The sequence below is a fragment of the Triturus cristatus genome, chromosome 4_1 (genome assembly GCF_964204655.1).
Source record: "Triturus cristatus chromosome 4_1, aTriCri1.1, whole genome shotgun sequence".
Classification (NCBI taxonomy): Eukaryota; Metazoa; Chordata; class Amphibia; order Caudata; family Salamandridae; genus Triturus; species Triturus cristatus.
Window position 1 is genome coordinate 1,109,437,981 of NC_140585.1, and position 22,151 is coordinate 1,109,460,131.

General features: G+C 48.6%; 1 protein-coding gene across 1 annotated transcript in view; it reads right to left on the reverse strand.

The window, feature by feature from the left end:
• DLD (dihydrolipoamide dehydrogenase) overlaps nt 1-22,151 on the reverse strand; it is a 273,267-nt gene that overhangs the window by 165,783 nt on the left and 85,333 nt on the right. Inside the window, exons 5-6 of the mRNA XM_085654113.1 lie at nt 20,554-20,623; nt 19,525-19,625 (exon numbers count right to left, since the gene is read on the reverse strand). Of these exons, the coding sequence (XP_085510239.1) occupies nt 19,525-19,625; nt 20,554-20,623 (171 nt within the window). The remainder of the gene's footprint in view (nt 1-19,524; nt 19,626-20,553; nt 20,624-22,151) is intronic.

Sequence of the window (22,151 nt, forward strand, 5' to 3'; positions counted from 1 at the left end):
GGCTCTTCTTTGTCCTTTTTCTTCTTTAGTCAGTCGAATCAGAGTTCCTGGTGTCAGGGGGCCACCTAAGTACTACATTTAGGGGCTTTAAGGGTGGTGAAGGGTAGTAGCAAATGGTCTACTTACCCCTGGGGTCACTACACTTCCTATATGACCACTTCCTGTGGTGAGTGGGCATAAGCCTGGTCCTATTACACCAAAAACAAGATGGTGGAGCCCTTCTTTCATGGAGCACAGCAGGCAGCCCACCTTAGGGTGCAACACGCCTACTTGCAAAGCTAACTTCCCACCTGTCCTAGTGCCAAATAGGCACCAGGACAGAGGTAGGCATTTCCCAGGTCTGGGGGAGTCCGGGTTCGCATATCAAAGTTGGCAGTGCTCTGAAGCCCCTGGCCTTGCTATCCTTGATCACTAGCCATCCTGCTGGAGAAGGTGTGAACGACTTACTCCAGAGCAGGCATTCTTTCTGGCATCAAAGAGCGTGGGCTTTCACCTGCAGAGGGGTTAGAAAATCTGTGGGGACAGATTGGTTGATACCAGTCAGCAAGCACACTAGTTACGTTTTTCACAGGGCATTTCTAAGGTGTCCCCTAGGTGCATGTCATAAAAAATCTTGTAATGGCAACAGTACAGATTTTAAAAACATGGTGTTTGATACCGAACATCATAGGTTTCAGTAAAGCTATCATGTAGCTGGGGAACTCATAATGACCAATGCTCAGTACTTGTACTTAAGATGGCTTCCCTGTTCATTTGTACGCTCTAGCAATAGAAATAGACAGCACAGGGGCATAGCTGCTAGGGCTACAAGGCCTGCTGTAGGGGAGGCTTACATATATTAAATGCAGCGACTTTGGCATGGTACACAGCGAGTGTGCCATGTTGTGCATTCAAACAGGGTTTGCACCATGATACGCAGTCTGCAGTGGCAACCTGCATGCAATTTGTATGGGGGTCCCTTAGGGTGGCATGCTGCAGCCCTAAGGGACACTTTTAGTACCCATGCCTTAGGTACCAGGGGGACAACTTATTAGGAACTTACATGGATGCTAAAGTGTGTGTCAATTGTTTTACAATTAGACCATTCTACCTTATTTTAGGGAAAGGGCACTGGGGCCTGGTTAGCAGAGACCCAGTGCACATCAGTCAAAAAACGTCAGAACCAGTGGTAAAAAATGGGGGAGACCATTAAAAAAAGGGGCGCTTTCTTAAAGCCTTGTAGGAAAGTGCCTCTTTTGCATGGTTACCCCCACTAACATTTTGCCAGATACTGATGCTAACTTGACTGAGTGTGTGCTGGGACTATGCGAACCAGGCCCCAGCATCTGTGTTCTTTCCCAAAAACTGAAACTTTGTTCCCACAATTGGCCACTTGTAAGTCCCTTATAAAAGAAACCTCTGGTGCCAAGGGACTTGTGACCAGAGAGGGCCTCAGGGGGCAGCAGCATGTATTATGTCACCCTTACAGACCCCTCAACTTAACATCTTGTTCTGGTGCAGACCATACTGAAGAGTAGACATGGCACACATCGCTGTGTGCCATGACCACTGTAGTTAAGTGGCCTTTCTGCATGGTTGACCCCCAACATTTTGCCAGATACCGGATTCACTTAGGCCCTGGGAACCAGTTTGGCAGGACACACTCAGTGTTCTTTGCCTAACCTGTACCAACTGTTTGCACAATTGGAACAACGCTGGCCTACCTGTAAGTCACTTGTAAGAGGAACCAAGGGCATGATAGCCAGAGAAAAAGCTCTGAGTACTGCAGCATATTTTATGTCACCCTCAGGGACCTCTCACCACAAACTTGCACCACTCCCATTGCAGCCTGCGTGTTGTGGTGCAGCCAAAAGTGAAGAGTCGACATGGCACACAGCCCGGTGTGCCATGCCTGCCCAGCACTGCATGAGGTTTAGGTAAGTCACCCTTAGGGCAGGGTGCCCTATACCTCATGCGAGGACCTATCTGCATGAGCAGACAAGTCTCTATAATATCTAAAGCCATTCTTAGATACTATAAGTGCCCAGTAAAGCCATCTTGAGTATATAGTGTAAAAACTGGTCAGTACGTGTATCCTAGCTCCATAATGGCTTTACTAAATCCTGGGATTTTTGGTATCAAACATCTCAGAATAAACCTGCACTGATTCCAGTGACAGATGTATTATTCCACGCACTCAGGGGTCCCTTCTAGAGGGGTCCCTGAACAAACCAACCACTGATGAATTCCTGACTGGTGAACACCAGCCTGCCACAACGGGGTACGTTTCTGGAACCCTGGGATGGAAGCCTTCACTCCTAGGGCCCAGAAACAAAGCATTTCCTGGGCAGAGGTGTTCAAACCTCCCCCAGGTCAGGAAGAGCCATCTGCGGGAGGGGAACTTCAAAGGCCTTGCCATCTTTGCAACGCGACCCCCAGCCTCAATTGCTATCAGGAGCAGGCCCCTTCCTGTCTCACCCCCTTTTTGGCATGAAGACAGGTGGGAAAAATCAGGACAGCCCAGAAGGTGTGACCACCTCTGCCAACCCCACCCCTCAGGTGAGGTGAAGCCCACTCTTCAGTGCTCTCCATCTTGCAGATGGCAGGCACCCTCCAATCAGGGTTACGGATTGTGCCCACTCCCCAACATATGGTGAGCCCACTAAGGGTTTAGTCTCCCTAAGGATAGTAAACCATTGGCTACTGCCTCGAGACCGCTAAAAACGCCCCTTAAATACAGTATTTAGGGGGCAGCCCTAAACCCAGAATCGATGACCTAGAAAGACTGGAACCAGAAGACGTTGCAGCAATAAAGACTTCAGGCCCAACGGACTTGGCCCAGCCCTACCGGCCTGGCTGCAACTCCGAATAGCCCTGTGCAGAAAACGACTGCTCCAAAAAGGATCCGTGACCTCCAGACATAGTGAGACTGAGACTGATCCCCTGCTTCCACAAAGACTCAAGACGCCCGAGGACAGCAGCAGTTTCACAAAAGAAGATCAAACCACTGCGGAACCAAGAACCCCTGCTGCAGGACTTACCTCTGCACCCGCCATCCACGACCCATGTCCAGAGGGTCTACCGGTCCTGAAGTGGTTCCTCAGCGATACCGACCACCAATCCATCGAGGGGTGTCACCTCCAAGGTCCAGTGTGGACGCCTGCAGCCTTTTCACGGCGACCCCCTCGACTGCGACCTTCCCGATGAAGAAACCAAGACACCCCTGCATCCTACAGCCCTGATTCGTGTTGACCAAAACCAATGGTGCCCTGACTGTTGCCTGGCATCTCAACACACTCCCCTGCCTGTTGGTTCCACAAAAGAGAACTTCTGGTCTGAGCCTGCAGCCTGAAACCAGAACTCTATTGAGTAACATAGGCCGCCAGACGCTGTGTGAGCACCCTGCACCCGGCCGCCCTGGTGCCGCTGGTGGTGTGGCTTTGGTTCCACTTTGGGCCCCCCATGAACTTACATTAAGTCCTGAAGATTGTCCTCCAAGGCCGCTTTAACTTACCATGACCAGCCTCCAACCTATGTGTTCCATGTCACCATAGTCTAGCATTGGCAGCCTTGTACTCTACACCTGGCCGCCCTAGTGCTGCTGGTGGTGCACATCGAGTGCTGAACTGAACCTTGGTTCCTCCTTAGGATTGCATGGTGGGCATTTCTCTGAAAAATGTTTTGTTGACTGTGTCTTGTACTGCAAACGTGCCTTCAAATTAGTTAACCTACTTACTGATGTACTGCAATTCCCAAAATGTGTGCAAAATAACCTAATCACAAAAGGTAGAAAAGTAATTAGAAAGTAACTAGAAAGTAATCAAAAGTAATAAGTAATCAAAAGAGCTTTATCTAAAGTAATTGTAAGTATTCGAAAGAGCTTACAACCCATCTTTTTTACTGCAACGTAACTTGCATGCTTCTACAAAACCAGTACACAATACATCTTGAAAAATATTTTTTTGAAAGTATCTCTTACCTGTTACAAAGTAAATCTTGGTTCTAGTAATAAAAATATCGAAGTAACTTTTTATACAAACAATTGGTCTGGATTCATTCTTTGAGTGTGTGACATCATTTCTTGCCTGAGTGTGTATAACACATGCTTAACACTACCCTCTGATAAGCCTGACTGCTCAACCATACTACCACAAAAGAGAGTAAGGTATTATCTAATTTAGCCTCTGCTATACCTCTGGGGAGCCACCAGACTGTGTGCACACTATACCTTTCTTTGATATAGTATTTACAGAGATAGCTTCCTATACCACCAACACTGCCTGTGGCATAGGTAATTCACCCCTCTAAAAGGCCTTACAGCCATATGGCAGGGTGCACCATACCACAGGTTAGGGCAGAGTTGCACAAGCAACATGCCCTTTGTGTCTGTGCCATTCACAGACATTGCAAGTGTAGTGAAGCCATTTTGAGTACATGGGCTGGGAGTTTGTCATTACAAAGTCCACAGCCATATGATGGCTTTACTGAAAACTCCTAAGTATGGTATCAAACCTTTCAGCATAATAAACCCACACTGATGCCAGTGTTGGATTTGTAATAAAATTCACTCAGAGGGCATCTTAGAGATGCCCCTGAAAAAGGACCAACTTATAGTCTATTGGCTGACTGGAACCCGCCAGCCAGCCACAACCAGAAAGGTTTCTGACTTCATGGGGTGAGAACTTTTGTGCTCTCGGATGTCAGGAACAAAGCCTGCTCTAGGTGGAGGTGCTTCACATCACCCCCTGGCAGGAACAACCTGAGAAAGTGCCCTCTTTCTGCATGGTTGCCCCACTTTCTTGCTTAATTGCTGATGTGCTTTGACTGAGTGTGCCCTGGGCTCCTGCTAATCCGGTACCCAGGGCCTATGTTCTTTCCCTAAAACTGCAATGAAGCCTAAACCCAATTGGCATCTTTGGTCACAAGTCAGCCACTGGTAAATGGTACCACAGGTACCCGGGGCACTGTGACCAGAGATGGCCTCTAAGGGCTGCGGCACTTATTGTGCCACCCTTAAAGGTCCTGTACCATTACACTCACACACTGCCTTTGCAAGCTGTGTGTCTTGGTGCAGAACAAAGTGAAGAGTCGACATGGCACATCCCTGTGTGCCATGCCTACAACCCACTGCCCTGGCATAGATCAGTCACCCCTCAAGCTGGGTGCACTATACCAGTGGTGAGGGTACAGGTGCATGAGCCCTGTACCCCTACAGTGTAAGTCAATTCTTAGGCATTGTAAGTGCAGTGCTGCTACTAAGAGTATATGGTGCTGGGAATTTGTCATTATGAACTCCACAGCACCATAATGGCTACACTGAAAACTGAGAAGTTTGGTATCAAACTTCTCAGTAAATTAAACTCACACTGATGCCAGTGTGGGATTTAATGAAAAACGCTCACAGACGGCATCTTAGAGATGCCCCCTGAAAACTAACTCACCACTAGTGTCCAGGCTGAGTTGGTGCTTTCAGCTGCCACCACCAGACATGTTTCTGAACCCCTGGGTCGGGAGCCTGCTGCTCTCTGGAGCCTGAAACAATGCACATCCTGGGACGAGGTGCCAAGCCTCCTCCCCTAGGATGGGCAGGGTTCACAAAGGGGAAGCTTCAAAGGCTTGCCGCCGTTGTGAGCTTCCCCAGGCCACTTGGTGCTTTAAGCAACTGGTCCCCACTGGTTCTGACCCCCACTTTTGGCAGGAGAACCGGCGGGAAAAACAAGTGAGGAAGAGAGGAGTTATCACCTCTGCCAACTCCACCCCTCAGGTGGGGGAGGTGAGGTGAAGCACAATTCTCAGTCCCTGCCATCTTGCAGAAGGGGGACTCTGCCAACCAGGGACAGGCTCAATCCCCCCTCCCACTGGAGGGTGGCATAATAGGGGGTGCACCCACCCTAGGGAAGGGACTCATTAGTCCCTACCTTTTATCTACCTGTAACACTCCTAAATGTAGTATTTATGGGCACCCCTGAACCTTGCTTCTTCAGATAAGAAGAAACTACAAGGAGAAGAAGAAGAACTGAACAGCCGTGCAGCAGCTAACAAGAGGAAGACGCCCACTGACTTGGCCCCAGTCCTACCTGCCTGTCTCCACCTCGAACCTGCTCCTGCAAAACCCCAGTATGTCCTGCAGCCTGCAATCTCGAAAACCCCATAGGACCAGCCTGCCTTCAACCACAAAGACTGTCTCCTGTGAACACCGGATTTGTTCATCTGCAACCTCTGGCTCCCGCCGGCACCACAAATCCGCACCACTCTGCACCCTCCATCCACAGCCCAAGCTAGAGTTGGCAAACGCTACAATAAGTTCTCCCCGGCGATCTGGACCAGAGATACGTCGACCCCAGACCTGCCTCAAGCCTCCAGCCGACGCCTGCAGCCTAAATCCGGAAGGTCCCCCCCAACCGCGACCAGGAGCTGGTAAGAAGATCCGTTCCCAAAAGGCACCCCTGCATCCAACGCACCACGGCCTTGGGGGGCCAAACCGACAGTGCCTAACCAACCCCTAACTTCCCATCTTACCTCTCAAAGTGGTGGTCGCACCCGGAAGACCTTCATCCCCAAGCCACAGTGCCTTTGCAAACCAGAGGTTCCCCATTGCAAAGGGGCACCAGATGTCGAAACCGCACACTGCACCCGGCTGCCCTACTGCCGATGCACCTTTGGTGCTACTTTGTTTCCCCATTTGCCCGAGCTAAAGTCCAGGAGCTTTGCTCCCACAACCAAGTGGCCTGCTCGAGGCCCCCTATCGCCATTGGATAACATAGGGCCCTAGTGCCGCTGAGGGTGTAACAAGAGTGCATCCTTGACCCTGGGGAACTCCTGAGTCTACCCCAAGAACCTCAACTCCCACTACCAAATACTTACCCTAAAACCGATAAAACTATTTTCCTCCATTGGTTAACATTGTCTGTTTTTCTTGGAAAAGTTTCCAAGTGTGGAGTTTGAAAACCTAAAGAAATTCTTTAAAATTGTACTGTTGAACAAAAACTTTTACTTACCTGTTACAGGAAATGTCCCAGTGTAGTATCCAGGTATACTTCACTGAGTAAGAAAAGTAATCTAAAACGTAACTTACCTGGTATTTTACTGAAAAGCCCATTCAAGTCTACGAACTGTATTTACAAAGTATTGCATTTCTCTGCAACAATATTGTAAGTCAAAACAAAGCACATATACCATTTCAATCCATACTGTATTTCAATTGCATATTCACTGCAAAGTACTCATCACTTACCTGTGCCAGGCTAGCTTTGTTCTCGGAAATAAAATAACTAAAAGAATATTTTTATACAAAAACAAATGGTCTTAAGTTCAGTCTTTGAGTGTGTAAATTCGTTAGCTGACTGCGTACAACAAATGCTTAACACTGTCCTCTGATACTGCCTTACTGCTTGACCACACTACCACGAATAGAGAGTGAGGTGCTATCTAACTTTACCTCTGCCTACCTTTGCTGTTCCACTGGACTCTGTGAACACTATACCTCACTTGGGTATAGTATATACAGAGCCAGCTTCCTACGTTGGTGGATCAGCGGTGGCATATACAACTTTATCACCCTTTTTTTAAAAAAACTTTTATTTAGAGATTTCTCCCAACAAAAACAATCATATCATCTTGAGATCCACAATAAGACAATTTACCATCACACAATATTACACTGCATGCTGTGGGATATACACTTTTGCATTTGTTGGACTACTTGGTTACCATCTGATCACAAAACAGAACTCTTAAATTGTCTTTAGAATTCTGATTTTTCAAATTGCCATTTTTGTAAAATTACTAAAAGTCTTGCTAGGGCCTTGGTTAAATACCTGTAGAATTTTAGAAAATAAAAAGTCACTTTAGCTATGGTTAGAAGTTTTTTTTAACAATGTCTCAAAACAAGAACCCAGCTCTTAGTGAAAATAACCACAATGTCATAGAGGACCTGATTGAGGAGCTTGACCTCATCCCTTACCTTCACTTGTCTTTCAAGGAGGTAAGGTCCCTATTCAAAATTAAAAGCATAACCATGGGGTCCCATCCCACCAAACAAAAGCCCCAGGAGCTTTTGGCTGGGTATGTTAAGGACCACCCATCTGAAAATGGTGAAGACCAATCAAATGAGGAAGAAGAGGGAGAGGATGACCAGTTAGATCAACCTCCCCCACTTTTTAGGGCGAAAAGAGCCCCAGTGGCCCTGAATCCAAATATCAACCTCTTAGTGCCTACAAGTCATGCAGGTGGATCAGGCACTACTGAGGACATGGAGGACAGCCTCAATGAGGAAAACCTCCTGCTAGCCAGGTTGACCAAACGATTAGACCTAGTAGACCAGACTCCTGGCTCTAGAAAAAGAAAGAGCAGAGATGAGCCTAGGACACATCAATGGTGGCAGCAATTAAAATATAGAAAAGGAAAGATCCTATGATCCCAAAATCCCCAAAGGGACTGTCCCTAAATTTGAGGAGGGTGGCGATATCACCAAATGGTTCACAGCCTTTGAAAGGGCTTGTGAAGCCAGAAGGGTGAAGAAAACTCACTGGGGGGGGCAGTCGTTTGGGAAGTGTTCTCTGGTAACTGCAGAGACTGACTTGTGACCATTAGTGGGGCAGATGCTGGGTCTTATGGCCTAATGAAGAGAACTCTCATTGAGGGATTTAGACCCACAACTGAGGAATACAGAATTAGATTCAGGGGGGCTCACAAAACCAAAAACCAATCCTGGATTGACTTTGACTACTCAGTTACAACACTAGGTGGCTGGTTGACTGGAAGTAAAGTGCAAGGTTGTGTTCTTTATCATTTGTTTATGAAAGAGCACATATTAAGTAATTGCATTGATGAAAAGTTGCATCAGTATCTGGTAGAACTAGGTCCAATATCTCCCCAAGAATTGGGAAAGAAGGTAGACCATTGGGTCAACACAAGGGTGACTAGGATGTCCACTGGGGGTACCAAAAGAAAGGTGTTACAAAACCTGCCCAGAGGAAAGGCAGTGAGCCTCTTAAAGATAAAAGTAAGGAGTCCCAGGTAGCCCCTAAAAAACCTGACCAGGAGGGAGGGCCCAAAGACACCTTACAAACTAAAAGTGGGTACCAAGGTAAGAATTGGGATCCCAACAAGGTATGGTGTCACAACTGCCAAAAGGCAGGACACCACACCAAGGACCCTAGCTGTCCTTAAAGCGCCAGGGGTTGCCAGTGTAGGTTTAGAGAGTGATTCCTCAGATAAGGAAGCCTCATAGCCTTCAACTAGAAAATGGGCCCAAAAGGTGAATTGGAGATTCCAAGGAGGAGTAGACACTTCCACTGAACCCCAGCCACTGCCCTCAGAGATACCTGTGCCAGTCACACTGTGGTGCATGACAGGTTGGTTCTCTCAAACCAGTATGTCCCAGGGCAAACAAAAAGAGTAAGGGCTGTCCCAGGGGGCGTCACTGTTAGGCCTATGGCTGTAGTGCCCCTAGAAATAGCTGGGTCCCTTAGTTGGAGAACGGTGGTAGTCAGTAAAGACCTCCCCTTAATTATCTCCTTGGGAATGATCACCCAGAGGTTGGATGGAGCAAAAAAGAGATACTGGCCCAGTGCCAGACCTCACCCAACAAACCTGGGGGGGCTGAACCTGCAGCTAGTGCAGCTAAGCCCCAAAAGAAAAAGTATAAAGTGTAAGAAAGGTGGGAAACTGTTAACCACAGTTCCAGTGGGCCATGGAGATTCTAGTAAGGGAGAACTCCAAAATTGGCACTAATGAAGTCTCCCCCTAGCCAACAAAAATACCGGACTACTCTGGTGACTGTCCAGCCTGAATTGGTTGCTCCTCAGCTGGCAGAACAGAGGGTGGAAGAAGGGTATTCACTACCAAGTGTAGTGACCCCCCCCACCCTATAACAGTAGACAGGCTCCCCAAACCCAAAGAAGCCTGTAAGTTAGCTACCTCACCTACCAGTGAAGAGCTAAAGGTGTGGTTCTGGGCACTAACAGCTGTCAGTAGCCTCTACTGGGTGATAGCCTTCATGGCAGCACTGTCCTTGGCATGGAGGCCTAGCCCCCTGCCAAATAGCAAGTTAGGACCCCTGACCCTATTGGTCATGGTGGGGTTGCTCAAGCTGTAGGTGACCTCTGTGGGTAATCTGGGCCTTGCCCTAGCTAAGTAAGAATTTGCTGAGGCAGCCACCTCTAAACCCTAACTAAAAAGATGGGGTAAAGACACTAAAGAGCTGGGAAAAAAGCATTGGGAATTTGGGCCTGAAACTTGTGAGGAACTGACCTGGACAGAAGTGTGTAAGGAAGAGTATGCCTTGCAACTTTCAACACAGCCTGAAAGACTAGAAAGACTTTCCCAGGTTTGGCGGAGTCTCTTGGCCTTTTGGCGGAGGGGGGCAGGGGCTTGTGTGAGAAGCTGGGTTTCTGTTGCAGTACCCAGCCCCCACACACACACACACTGTTTGCCAGACTACTGATGCACTTTTGACCGATGTGCTCTCGGACCCTGCCATTCAGGTTACCAGGGCCTCTGTTCTTTCCCCAAAACAAACCCAAACCCAACTGGTATCTCTGGCCACATCTCAGCCCCTGCTAAATGGTACCACAGGTACCCAGGGCACTGTGACCAGGGATGACCTCCAATGGCTTCAGCACTTATTGTGCCACCCTAAGAGGCCCTGTACCTTTACACACGCACACTGCCTTTGCAGGCTGCGTGTCTTGGTTTAGAACAAAGTGAAGAGTCGACATGAAACACATCCCTGTGTTCCATGCCTACAACCCAGAGCCCTGACATAGATCAGTCACCCCTCTAGCTGGGTGCCCTATACCAGTGGTGAGGGTACAGGTGCAAGAGCCCTGTACCCTACAGTGTCTAAGTCCATTCTTAGACATTCTAAGTGCAGTGCTGCTATTAGGAGTATATGGTGCTGGGAGTTCATCATTATGGACTCCACAGCACCATAATAACTACACTGAAAATTGAGAATCTGGTTTTAAACTTTTCAGCACATTAAGCCCACACTGATGCCAGTGTGGGATTTAATGAAAAATGCACACAGAGGGCATCTTAGAGATCCCCCAGAAAAACGACCTACCACTAGTGTCCAGGCTGAGTGGCTGCTTTCAGCTGCCTCCACCTGACATGTTTCTGGACCCCTGTGTCGAGGGCCTGCTACTCTCATGGGCCTGAAACAATGCACATCCTGGGATGAGGTGCCAAGCCTCCTCCACCAGGACGGGCAGGGTTCACGGAGGGGAAGCTTCAAAGGCTTGCCGTCTTTGTGAGCTTACCCAGGCCACTTGCTGCTTTCAGCAACTGGTCCCCACAGGTTCCGACCTCCACTTTGGGCAGGAGAACCGGCGGGAAAAACAAATGAGTAAGAGAGGTGTGCCCGCCTATGCCATCTTCACCCCTCAGGTGGGGGGAGGCAATGTGAAAAAACTCTGTCCCCGCCATCACGTAGATGGGGTGACACAGCCAACCAGGGAAAGGCTTATGCCCCCCACTGGAGGGTGGCATAATAGGGGGTGTACCCACCCCAAGGAAGGGACCCATTGGTGTCAACCTTTTTACCTACCTGCAAAGCCCCTAAATCTAGTATTTAGGGGCAACCCTGAACACTGCTTCCTCAGAACAGAAGAAACTGCAAGAAAAGAAGGACCAGAACAGCCGTGCCGAAGCTAACAAGAGTAAGACGCCCACTGACTTGGCCCTTGCCCTACTGGCCTTTCTCTACATCGAACCTGCTCCTGCGAAATTCCGGTCTGTCCTGCAGCCAGCAACCTCGAGAACCTCGGAGGACCTGCCTGCCTTCAACCACAAAGACTGTCTCCCGTGAACACCCGATGTGTTCATCTGCAACCTCTGGCCGGACACTGCAAATCCGCACCACTATGCACCCGCTGTCCAGGGCCCGAGCAGGAAAACACCATGAGGAGTTCCCCCTGGCAATCCTGACCAGAGATCCGGCGACCCCTGACCTTCCCAAACCTTCAGCCGACGCCTGCAGCCTAAACCCGGAAGGTCCCCCTAACCGCAACCAGGAGCTAGTAAGAAGATCTGACCCGAAAATGCACCCATGCACCAGACGCCCCACGGCCTTGGGTGGCCAAAGAGACTGTGACTAACCAACCCCCAACTTACCTCTCGAAGTGGTGGTCGCAGCCATGAAGACCTTCGTCCCCAAGCCTGCAGTGCCTTTGTAAAGCGGAGGTTCCACGTTGCAAACAAAAGGGTGCCCGACGTTGAAACAGCACCCTGCACCCGGCCGCCCTAGTGATGCTGAGGGTGCACCTCTGGTGCTACTTTGTTTCTCCAATGGGGAACCTCCGGTTTGCAAAGGCACTGCAGGCTTGGGGACGAAGGTCTTCTGGGTGAGACGACCACTTTGCGAGGTAAGTTGGGGGTCGGTTAGGCACGGTCAGATGGGCTACCCAAGGCTGTGGGTCGTCTGGTGCAGGGGTGCCCTTTAGGGTCGGATCTTCTCACCAGTTACTGGTCGCGGTTGGGGGGACCTTCCGGATTTAGGCTGCAGGTGTCGGCTGGAGGTTTGAGTCAGGTCAAAGGTCACCAGATCTCAGGTTGGGATCGCCAGGGGGGACCTCCTCGTGGTGTTTGCCCTCTCGAGCTCGAGCCATGGAGGGCGGGTGCAGAGTTGTGCGGATTTGCGGTGTCTAGCCAGAGACAGAGGTTGCAGATAAACAAATAGGTGTTCACGGGAGACACAGTCTTTGTGGTTGAAGGCAGGCAGGTCCTCCGGGGTTTTCGAGGTTGCTGGTTGCAGGACACACCGGGATTTTGCAGGAGCAGGTTCGAGGTGGAGACAGTCCGGTAGGGCTGGGGCTAAGTCAGTGGGCGTCTTCCTCTCGTTAGCTTCTGCCTGGCTGTTCGGTCCTTCTTTTCTTGTAATTTCTTCTGGTCTCAGGAAGCAATGTTCAGGGTTGCCCCTAAACACTAGATTTAGGGGCGTTACAGGTATGTAAAAACATTAAGACCAATTGGTCCCTTTCTGGGGTGGGTACACCCCCTATGCCACCCTCCAGTGGGAGGGGGCGAATGCCTTTCCCTGGTTGGTTGAGTCCCCCATCTGCAAGATGGCGGGGACTAAGTGTTGTGCTTCACCTCACCTCCCCCACCTGAGGGGTAGAGTTGGCAGAAGTGGGCACAACTCTCTTCCTCACTTGTTTTACCCGCCGGTTCATCCGTCCAAAGTGGGGGGTCAGAACCAGTGGGGGCCAGTTGCTGAAAGCAGCAAGTGGCCTGGGGAAGCTCACAGGGGCAGCAAGCCTTTGAAGCATCCCCTTCCTGAACCCTGCCCATCCTGGGGGAGGAGGCTCGGCACCTTGTCCCAGGATGTGCATTGTTTCAGGCCCCCGAGAGCAGTAGGCTCTCGACCCAGGGGTCCAGAAACATGTCTGGTGGAGGCAGCTGAAAGCACCAACTCAGCCAGGACACTAGTGGTAGGTCGTTTTTCAGGGCGCATCTCTAAGATGCCCTTTGTGTGAATTTATCATTAAACTCCACACTAACATCAGAGTGGGTTTAATGTGGTGAGAAGTTTAATACGCTAGAGGAGTGACCGATCTATGCCAGGGTAGTGGGTTGTAAGCATGGCACACTGGGATGTGTGCCATGTCGACTCTTCACTTTGTTCTACACCAAAACACGCAGCCTGCAATGGTAGTGTGTGTGAGAAAAGGTACAGGCCTTAGAGGTCTTCCCTGGTCACAGTGCCCTGGGTACCTGTGGTACCATTTACCAGGGGCTGACCAGTGGCCAGAGATGCCAATTGGGTTTGGATTAGTTTTGGGGAACAAAGACAGGCCCTGGAAACAGGATTGGCAGGGACACAGGGCACATCAAGTCAAAAATGCATCAGTAGTCTGGCAAAAAGTGATGGGGGTTACTGCAACAGAAACCCACTTTCCTACACAAGCCCCCCCAACAGCCCAAAGGCCAGGAGACTCAGCCAAAGCTGGGAGCGTCTTTCTAGTCTTTCAGGCAAGGAAGAGTAGAGGAACTGGTTTGAAAGTTGCAAGGCCTACCCTCTTACATCCTTCTATCCAGGTCAGTCCCTTTGGGGAGCTAGCCTACCTTAACAGTTTCAGGACCTAATTCCCAATGCTCTATTCCTAGCTCTTTACCACATCTTTTTAGGTTGGGTTCAGAGGTGTCTTCCTCTGCAAGGTCTAACTTGGCCAGGGCAAAGCCCAGCTTACCCAGAAGTTACCCACAGCTTGATTAACCCCACCATTACCAATATGGACAGGGGGCCTAACATTCTATTTGGGAGAGGGCTAGGCCATCATGCCAAGGACAGTGCTGCCATGAAGGCTAACACCCAGCAGAGGTTACTGACAGCTGTCAGAGCCCAGAACCACACCTTTGGCTCTTCACTGGTAGGTAAAGGGGCTAGCTTACAGGTTTCTTTGGGTGCTGGTTCCCTGTCTGCTGTGTTAGGGTGGAGGGTCTCTACACCTTGTATTGAAATCCCTTCTTCCACCCTCTGTTCTGTCAGCTGAGGAGCCACCAACTCAAGCTAGACAGTTGCCTGACTAGCCAGGTCTTTTTGGGACTTCACCAGTGCCACTTTTGGAGTTCTACCTTACCAGGAGAGAATATCCCTGGCCCACTGGAACTGTGGCTAACAGTTGTCCACCTTTCCTACACTGTCTCTTCTTTTTCTTTTGGGGCTTGGCTGCGCCAACTGCAGGCTGATACCCCCAGGTTTCTTGGGTGAGGTCTGGGATTGGACCAGCACCTCTCTTTGGCTCAGACCTACCTCTGGGTGGTCATTCCGCAGGAGACAATCAATCGGGAGGTCTTTACTGACCGTGTCCATCTAAGGGACCCAGCTATTTCTAGGAGCACTACAGCCACAGGCCTACCAGTGACACCCCCTGGGACAGCCCTTACTCTTTTTGTCTCCCCTGGGACATACTGGTTTGAGAAAACCAATCTGCCATGCACCACAGTGTGACTGGCACTGGTATCTCTCAGGGCAGTGGCTAGGATTCCATTCACCAGTAGGTGGTGGAAGTGTCTACTCCCCTCTGGAACTTCCAGCTTACCTCTTGGGCCCATTTTCCAGTTGAATGCTAGGAGGACTTCCTCACCTGAGGACCCCTCCTCCAAAGCTACACTGGCAACACCTGGAGCTACACTAGGGGCTGGTATGTTCTTAGGACATCTAGGGTCCTTGGTGTGGTGTCCTGCCTTTTGGCAGCTGTGACAGCATACCCTGATGGGATCCCAGTTCTTACTTTGGTACCCAGTTTTTGTTTGTGAAGTGTCTTTGGGCCCTCCCTCCTGGTCAGGATTTTGGGGGCCTACCTGGGACTCCTTACTTTTATCTTTAAGAGGCTCACAGTATTTCCTCTGGGGAGGTTTTGTAACGCCTTTCTTTTGTTCACCCACAGTGGACATCCTAGTCACCCTTGTCTTGACCCAATGGTCCACCTTCTTTCCCAATGCTTGGGGAGAAATTGGACCTAGGTCTACCAGATACTGATGCAACTTTTTATCAATGCATTTACTTAATATGTGCTCTTTCATAAACAAATGATAAAGAACACAATTTTGCACTTTACTTCCAGTCAACCAGCCACCTAGTGTTTTAACTGAGTAGTCAACAAAGTCAATCCAGGATTGTTTTGGGGTTTTGTGAGCCCCCCTGAATCTAATTCCGTATTCCTCAGTTGTGAGTCCAAATCCCTCAATCTCAGTTCTCTTCATGAGGTCATAAGATCCAGCATCTGCCACTGTAAGGGTCAGGAGTCTGTCTCTGCACTTACCAGAGAACAGTTCCCAAAGGAGTGCCCTCCAGTGAGATTTCTTCACCCTTCTGGCTCCACAAGCCCTCCCAAAAGGCTGTGAACCATTTGATATCATCCTCCTCCTCAAATTTAGGGACAATCACTTTGGGGATTTTGGGATTATAGGATCCTTCCTTTTCTATATTTTTTAGATAGCTGCCACCATTGATGTGTCCTAGGCCCATCTTTGCTCTTTCTTTTTCTAGAGCCAGGAGTATGGTATTTAGGTCTAACCTTTTGGTCAACCTGGCTAGCAGGATGTCCTCCTCATTGAGGATGTCCTCAATGTCCTCAGTAGTACCTGATCCACCTGTGTGGCTTCTAGGAACTAGGAGGTTTACTCTTGGAGTCAGGGGCACTTTGGCCCTTTTCTCCCTATCAAGGTGGGTGGGGGGTGGGGGTTGGATAGCATTCTCACCCCCTCCATCTTCTTCCTTATCTGATTGGTCTTCACCATTTTCAGATGGGTGGTCCTTAGCATACCCAGCCAACAGCTCCTGGAGCTTTTGTTTGGTGGGATGGGACCCCATGGTTATATTTTTAATTTTACATAGGGACCTTACCTCCTTGGAAGGCAAGTGAAGGTAAGGGGTGAGGTCAAGCTCAATCTGGTCCTCTATGCCATTTTGGTTATTTTCACTAACCGCTGCATTCCTGTTTTGAGACACGGTTAAATATATCTACCCCCTCTAACCCTAGCTAAAGTGACTTAATTTTTCTAAAATTCTACAGGGACTCAACCAAAGCCCTAACAAGACTTTTAGTAATTTTGCACACAAAAAAATGCCAATTTGAAAAATCGGAATTCTAAAGACAATTTAGGAGTTCTGTTGTGTGATCAGATGGTAACCAAGTGGTCCAACAAATGCAAAGCTGTATATCCCACTGCTGATCCACCAATGTAGGAAGCTGGCTCTGTATATACTATACCAAAGTGAGGTATAGTGTGCACAGAATCCAGTGGAACCCCAAAGGTAGGCAGAGGTACAGTTAGCTAGCACCTCACTCTCCATTTGTGGAAGTGTGGTTTAGCAGTAAGGCAGTATCAGAGGACAGTGTTAAGCATTTATTTTTGTACACACTCAGTCAGCAAATGTATTCACACACTCTAAGACTGAACTTCAGAATAACTGTTTTTGTTAAAAAGTATTCTTTTAGTTATTTTATTTCCTAGAACCAATCAAGACAGACACAGGTAAGTGATAAGTACTTTGCAGTAAATATACAGTTTAAATAAAGTATGGATTGTAATGGTGTATGCACTTTGTCTTGACTTACAGTATTGTTGCAGAGAAATGCAATGCTTTTTAAATACAGTACATATACTTGAATGGGTTTTTCAGGATAATACCAGGAAAGATACCTTTTAGATTACTTTTCTTACTCAGTGTAGTATACCTGGATACTATACTGGGACATTGCCTGTAAACAAGTAAAAGCGTTTTTGTTAAATAACATTTTAAAGAATGTCTTAAAGTTTTCAAACTCCACGCTTAGAAACTTTTCCGAGAAAAACAGTCAATGTTATCCTATGGAGGAAAATAGTGTTATCTGTTTCAGGGTAAGTATTCGGTAATGCGAGTTGGGGTTATGGGGGTAAACCCAGGGGTTCCCCAGGGTCAGGGATGCACTCTCGTTTCACCCTCAGCTGCAGTAGGGCGCCCGGGTGCAGAGTCCTGAGGCCCGATGTTATCCAATGGGGGATAGGGGGCCTCCGGTTGGTGGCTGCTGACGAGCAGGCCACTTGGCTGTGGGAGCAAAGCTCCTGGACTTTAGCTCAGGGCAAATGAGGAAACAAAGTAGCACCAAAGGTGCACCCTCAGCGGCACTAGGGCAGCCAGGTGCAAGGTGCTGTTTCGACGTCGGGCACCCAGTTTGCAATGCGGAACCTCCGGTTTGCAAAGGCACTGCAGGCTTGGGGACGAAGGTCACCTGGGAGCGACCACCACTTCGAGAGTTTAGTTGGGAAGTTGGGGGTTGGTTAGGCACTGTCAGTTGGGCCACCCAAGGCCGTGGAGAGTCCGGTGCAGGGGTGCCTTTTAGGGTCGCATCTTCCTACCAGCTCCTGGTCGCGGTTGGGGGGACCTTCCGGATTTAGGCTGCAGGCTCGAGGTAGGTCAAGGGTCACCGGATCTAGGGTTAGAAACGCTGGGGGGACCTCCTTGTGGTGTTTGATCGCTCGAGCTTCGGCCATGGACGGCGGGTGCAGAGTGGTGCGGATTTGAGGTGTTCGGACGGAGCCCGATGTTGCAGATGAACAAATACGGTGTTCCCGGGAGACACAGTCTTTGTGGTTGAAGGCAGGAAGGTCCTCTGGGGTTTGAGGTTGCAGGCTGCAGGACACACCGGAATTTGACAGGAGCAGGTTCAAGGTGGAGACAGGCCGGTAGGGCTGGGGCCAAGTCAGTGGGTGTCTTCCTCTCCTCTTGTTAGCTTCTGCACGTCTGTTGGGTCCTTCTTTTTTTTCTTGTAGTTTCTTCTGGTCTGAGGAAGCAAGGTTCAGGTTTGCCCCAAAATACTAGATTTAGGGGCGTTACAGGTAGGTAAAAAGGTTGGGACCAATAGGTCCCTTCCCTGGGGTGGGTACATCCCCTATTATGCCACTCTCCAGTGGGAGGGGGGCATAAACCTTTCCCTGGTTGGCTGAGTCTCCCCCCCCCACCCCCCCCCAATCTGTAAGATGGCGGGAACTGAGAGGTGTGCATCTCCTTGCCTCCCCCACCTGAGGGGTGGAGTTGGCAGAGGTGGGCACACCTCTCTTCCTCACTTGTTTTTCCCACTGGTTCTCCCGCCCAAAGTGGGAGTCAGAACCAGTGGGGACCAGTTGCTGAAAGCAGCAAGTGGCCTGGGGAAGCTCACAAAGGCGGCAAGCCTTTGAAGCTTCCCCTTTGTGAACCCTGCCCATCCTGGGGGAGGAGGCCTGGCACCTCATCCCAGGATGTGCATTGTTTCAGGCCCCCGAGAGCAGCAGGCTTTCGACCCAGAGGTCCAGAAACAGGTCTGGTGGTGGAAGCTGAAAGCAGCCACTCAGCCAGGACACTAGTGGTAGGTCGTTTGTCAGGGGGCATCTTTAAGATGCCCTCTAAGTGCATTTTTCATTAAATCCCACACTGGCATCAGTGTGGGTTTAATGCGCTGAGAAGTTTGATAAAGTTTTCAGTGTAGCCATTATGGTGCTGTGGAGTTCGTAATGATGAACTCCCAGCACCATATACTCCTAATGGCAGCACTGCACTTACAATGTCTCAGAATGGACTTAAGACACTTTAGGGGTACAGGGCTCAGGCACCGGTACCCTCACCACTGGTATAGTGCACCCAGCTAGAGGGGTGACTGATCTATGCCAGGGCAGTAGGTTATAGGCATGGCACACAGGGATGTGTGCCATGTTGACTCTTCACTTTGTTCTGCACCAAAACACGCAGCCTGCAATGGCAGTGTGTGTGTGTGAAAAGGTACATGGCCTAGAAGGGTGGCACAATAAGTGCTGCAGGCCTTCGAGGTCTTCCCTACTAACAGTGTCCCGGGTACCTGTGGTACCACTTACCAGGGGCTGACCTGTGGTCAGAGATGCCAATTGGGTTTGGGTTAGTGTTGAGGAACGAACATAGGCCCTGGGAACCTGTTTGGCAGGTTCCCAGGGCCACATCAAGTCAAAAGTGCAGCAGTAATCTGGCAAAACGTAGGGGGGTTACGGCAACAGAAACCCACTTTCCTACAGATGTATTCAATAACAAATAGTTAAAACACTACTTACCTTATTTTGCTTGAACAAGTGAGCAATACCAGTTGTAAGGGACTTTACTGCACCGCTTTTCTGTTCCATCATTTTATCAAGATTCAAATTAAGTCCTGTAACTTTTATAAAAAAAATATATATTTCAGATTTATAACATATCAAGAAATGTAACCAATTGCAGTAAACACAAGTTACTTTGGTGCAATACTCAACAGTGTGTTGTTCTGTAGCTCACAAGATGTGAGCAGCAAGGTGTGTAAAGCAGTAAAGACTGCTCTGTACTGGAGCAGAGTCCGACTACAAAACATAAGTAAACAGTGCAGAACAAGCTTATGTGCAAAAAAAGCATGTGTGCGTCAGGCTACTGTGTAGTGCAACAAAAGCAATGTGTGCAGCACAGACCGTGTAGTGCAGCAGAGTATAAGTCATCTGAGTGTGCAGTGAACTACAGCCTAAATGTTCTGTGCCAATTTTGAGCCAAGTAGCAAAATAAAAGTATATGTAAAATATGTTTTGATCCCAACTCTAAAAAGTTAAACTCAAATCACCAAATCCTTAGTGCAGCAGCCTTAGTTACAGCTTTAATAACACTGGGAACCGCATGTGTATGGATTTAATATTGTGTGAAGGTATGAAGTGAAGTCTTCAGCTTAGTACACCTGGGATGACTTTACCAGAGAATAAGAGCGTCAATTTAAGAGAAAGCGTCTAAATGTGGAGCCCAGTAATTCACAAAGAGCCTGCAATTGCCTGAAGTAGAAAAAACACATTACAACGTGGAAAGAAAAAGTAATTTTAACCACTTAGTAAAAGCATTCCAAAACTGTAACTTCAACCAGTGAAAATCAATTAATCGCAATCTCCAGAGCAAAAATTACATATTTTATCCTGTGGCAGACAGCACAATGATCCCAAAGCAGTTGCTCCTGCTGCCAAACCCTGAAATACCCCAAAGCAGCCTCACATGCCCAGTGCTCGGCCTGCACTTCTGTTGAAATGGAACACTGCAGAAGCTTACATTGTTAACTTATCAGACTCCACTCTTACTTTCAATTCCTCTGCTGGCGAAGTCCTTTCCATGTGCTAAGTGGTAAAGATGGGAGTTATTCAGCAAAGCCTGCAAACAAATATATTCATACATAGTGATTCGTTGGTATCAGAGTCACAACCAGGCACAGATAATATAAAAAGCGTAAGTGAACAGACAAAAGTATTAACAAGCATTGGCATAGCCAATAGGTCTCGCCTTTGAGACCTTATAAGTGTTTGTTATCCAGTGTTATGGTGCAACAACATCAACTGTTGCATGGCTAAACACTCATAAGGTCCCAAAGGCGAGACCTATTGGCTATGCCAATGCTTGTTTTTTAATTTCGAGATGTTCGTCAAATGGTGGCAAAGTTATAGCCAAGTAAATAAACGTTTTTCTATGGTAAAATGAGCTACCTACTGGCGAACGCCAGTAGGTAATATACACATTCATATCTTTTACAAAGAAAGAATAATCCCATTCATGAGGTAATGGTTTGCGGTTGCCTTTGCAAAACAGACGTTTTTGTGCTACTCAAGGAAGCACAGTCCTAATTAATGTTTGTTCCGATTAGAATTGCATTGCACTATTGTAAAATTGTGTTTCAGAGCTTCCTAGTACTGCCTCGATATTCAAACACATACGGACATTCAGATGTATCGTAGTATGACTAAACCCAGTACTAAATCTATACAGTACCAAACTGTCTAGTGAATAACCTCAGTCGGATGCACCCGTCGTTTTCAGAAATCGAACTTCTTGTGAATGTTCCTGTAAATCACGGACGGGAAGGAACGTAAAGCTTTACATTGCCTACTCACAGTTGTATCCAATGGGTCACCCCTCACTCCAGAGCTTGAGAGACGTCAGTTCACGATTTAACCGGGGACATTTTCTTTGCTTGCAGTGGGTCACTGCCATAATTCATTCACACTCAGTATTCCTACTGTGTGGAAAAAACTCGGAAGCCGCTCGTATACGTTCTTATAAAGAAAGCGCCCAGCTGACATCACATGCTTGTTGGAACCTGAAATAAACTTAAATTAATCTGCACATTCCAGCCCTATTTTGAAATGTAACCTCTCACATGAGATGCTACTGCAGTGGGCGAGTGAGCTGCTGCTCAGGTTCCTGCTCAGACGCATTGCAATCCCTGCAATCACCGCCAAGATATTTACGTTACTTCCATGCGTTACGTGCCGACATTTCACAATGTTAAAACTCTGCAACAGCTTACTTGATTTCCATATTGGAATCTTTAAACCACTGTGAATCAATCTTTACGCGGCCTGGCAGGCGACTCTTTCCGCTCATTAACCAAACATTTGTCAAGTCTCCGCAACTCTACAGGAGGGAACTTAGAATATGTACCACAGTGCCTCAAACACGATATTCTAGCTAGAAAAACAAGCATTGGCCGCGTGACGCAGGAAGCTTGTAGTAATGAAAAACAAGCGTTGGCCGCACGCGAGCGGCTGGAGACGCAATATGTGGTGGGGGAGGGGGAGAAGCGGGAGTTGTGTGTGCGCGTGCGTCATCTCGATCGCTCTGAAAGCGAAAGTGATCGCGATCGCATTGACACACGAGTTTTTCAAAGTGCTGCTGGCGGCCGGCT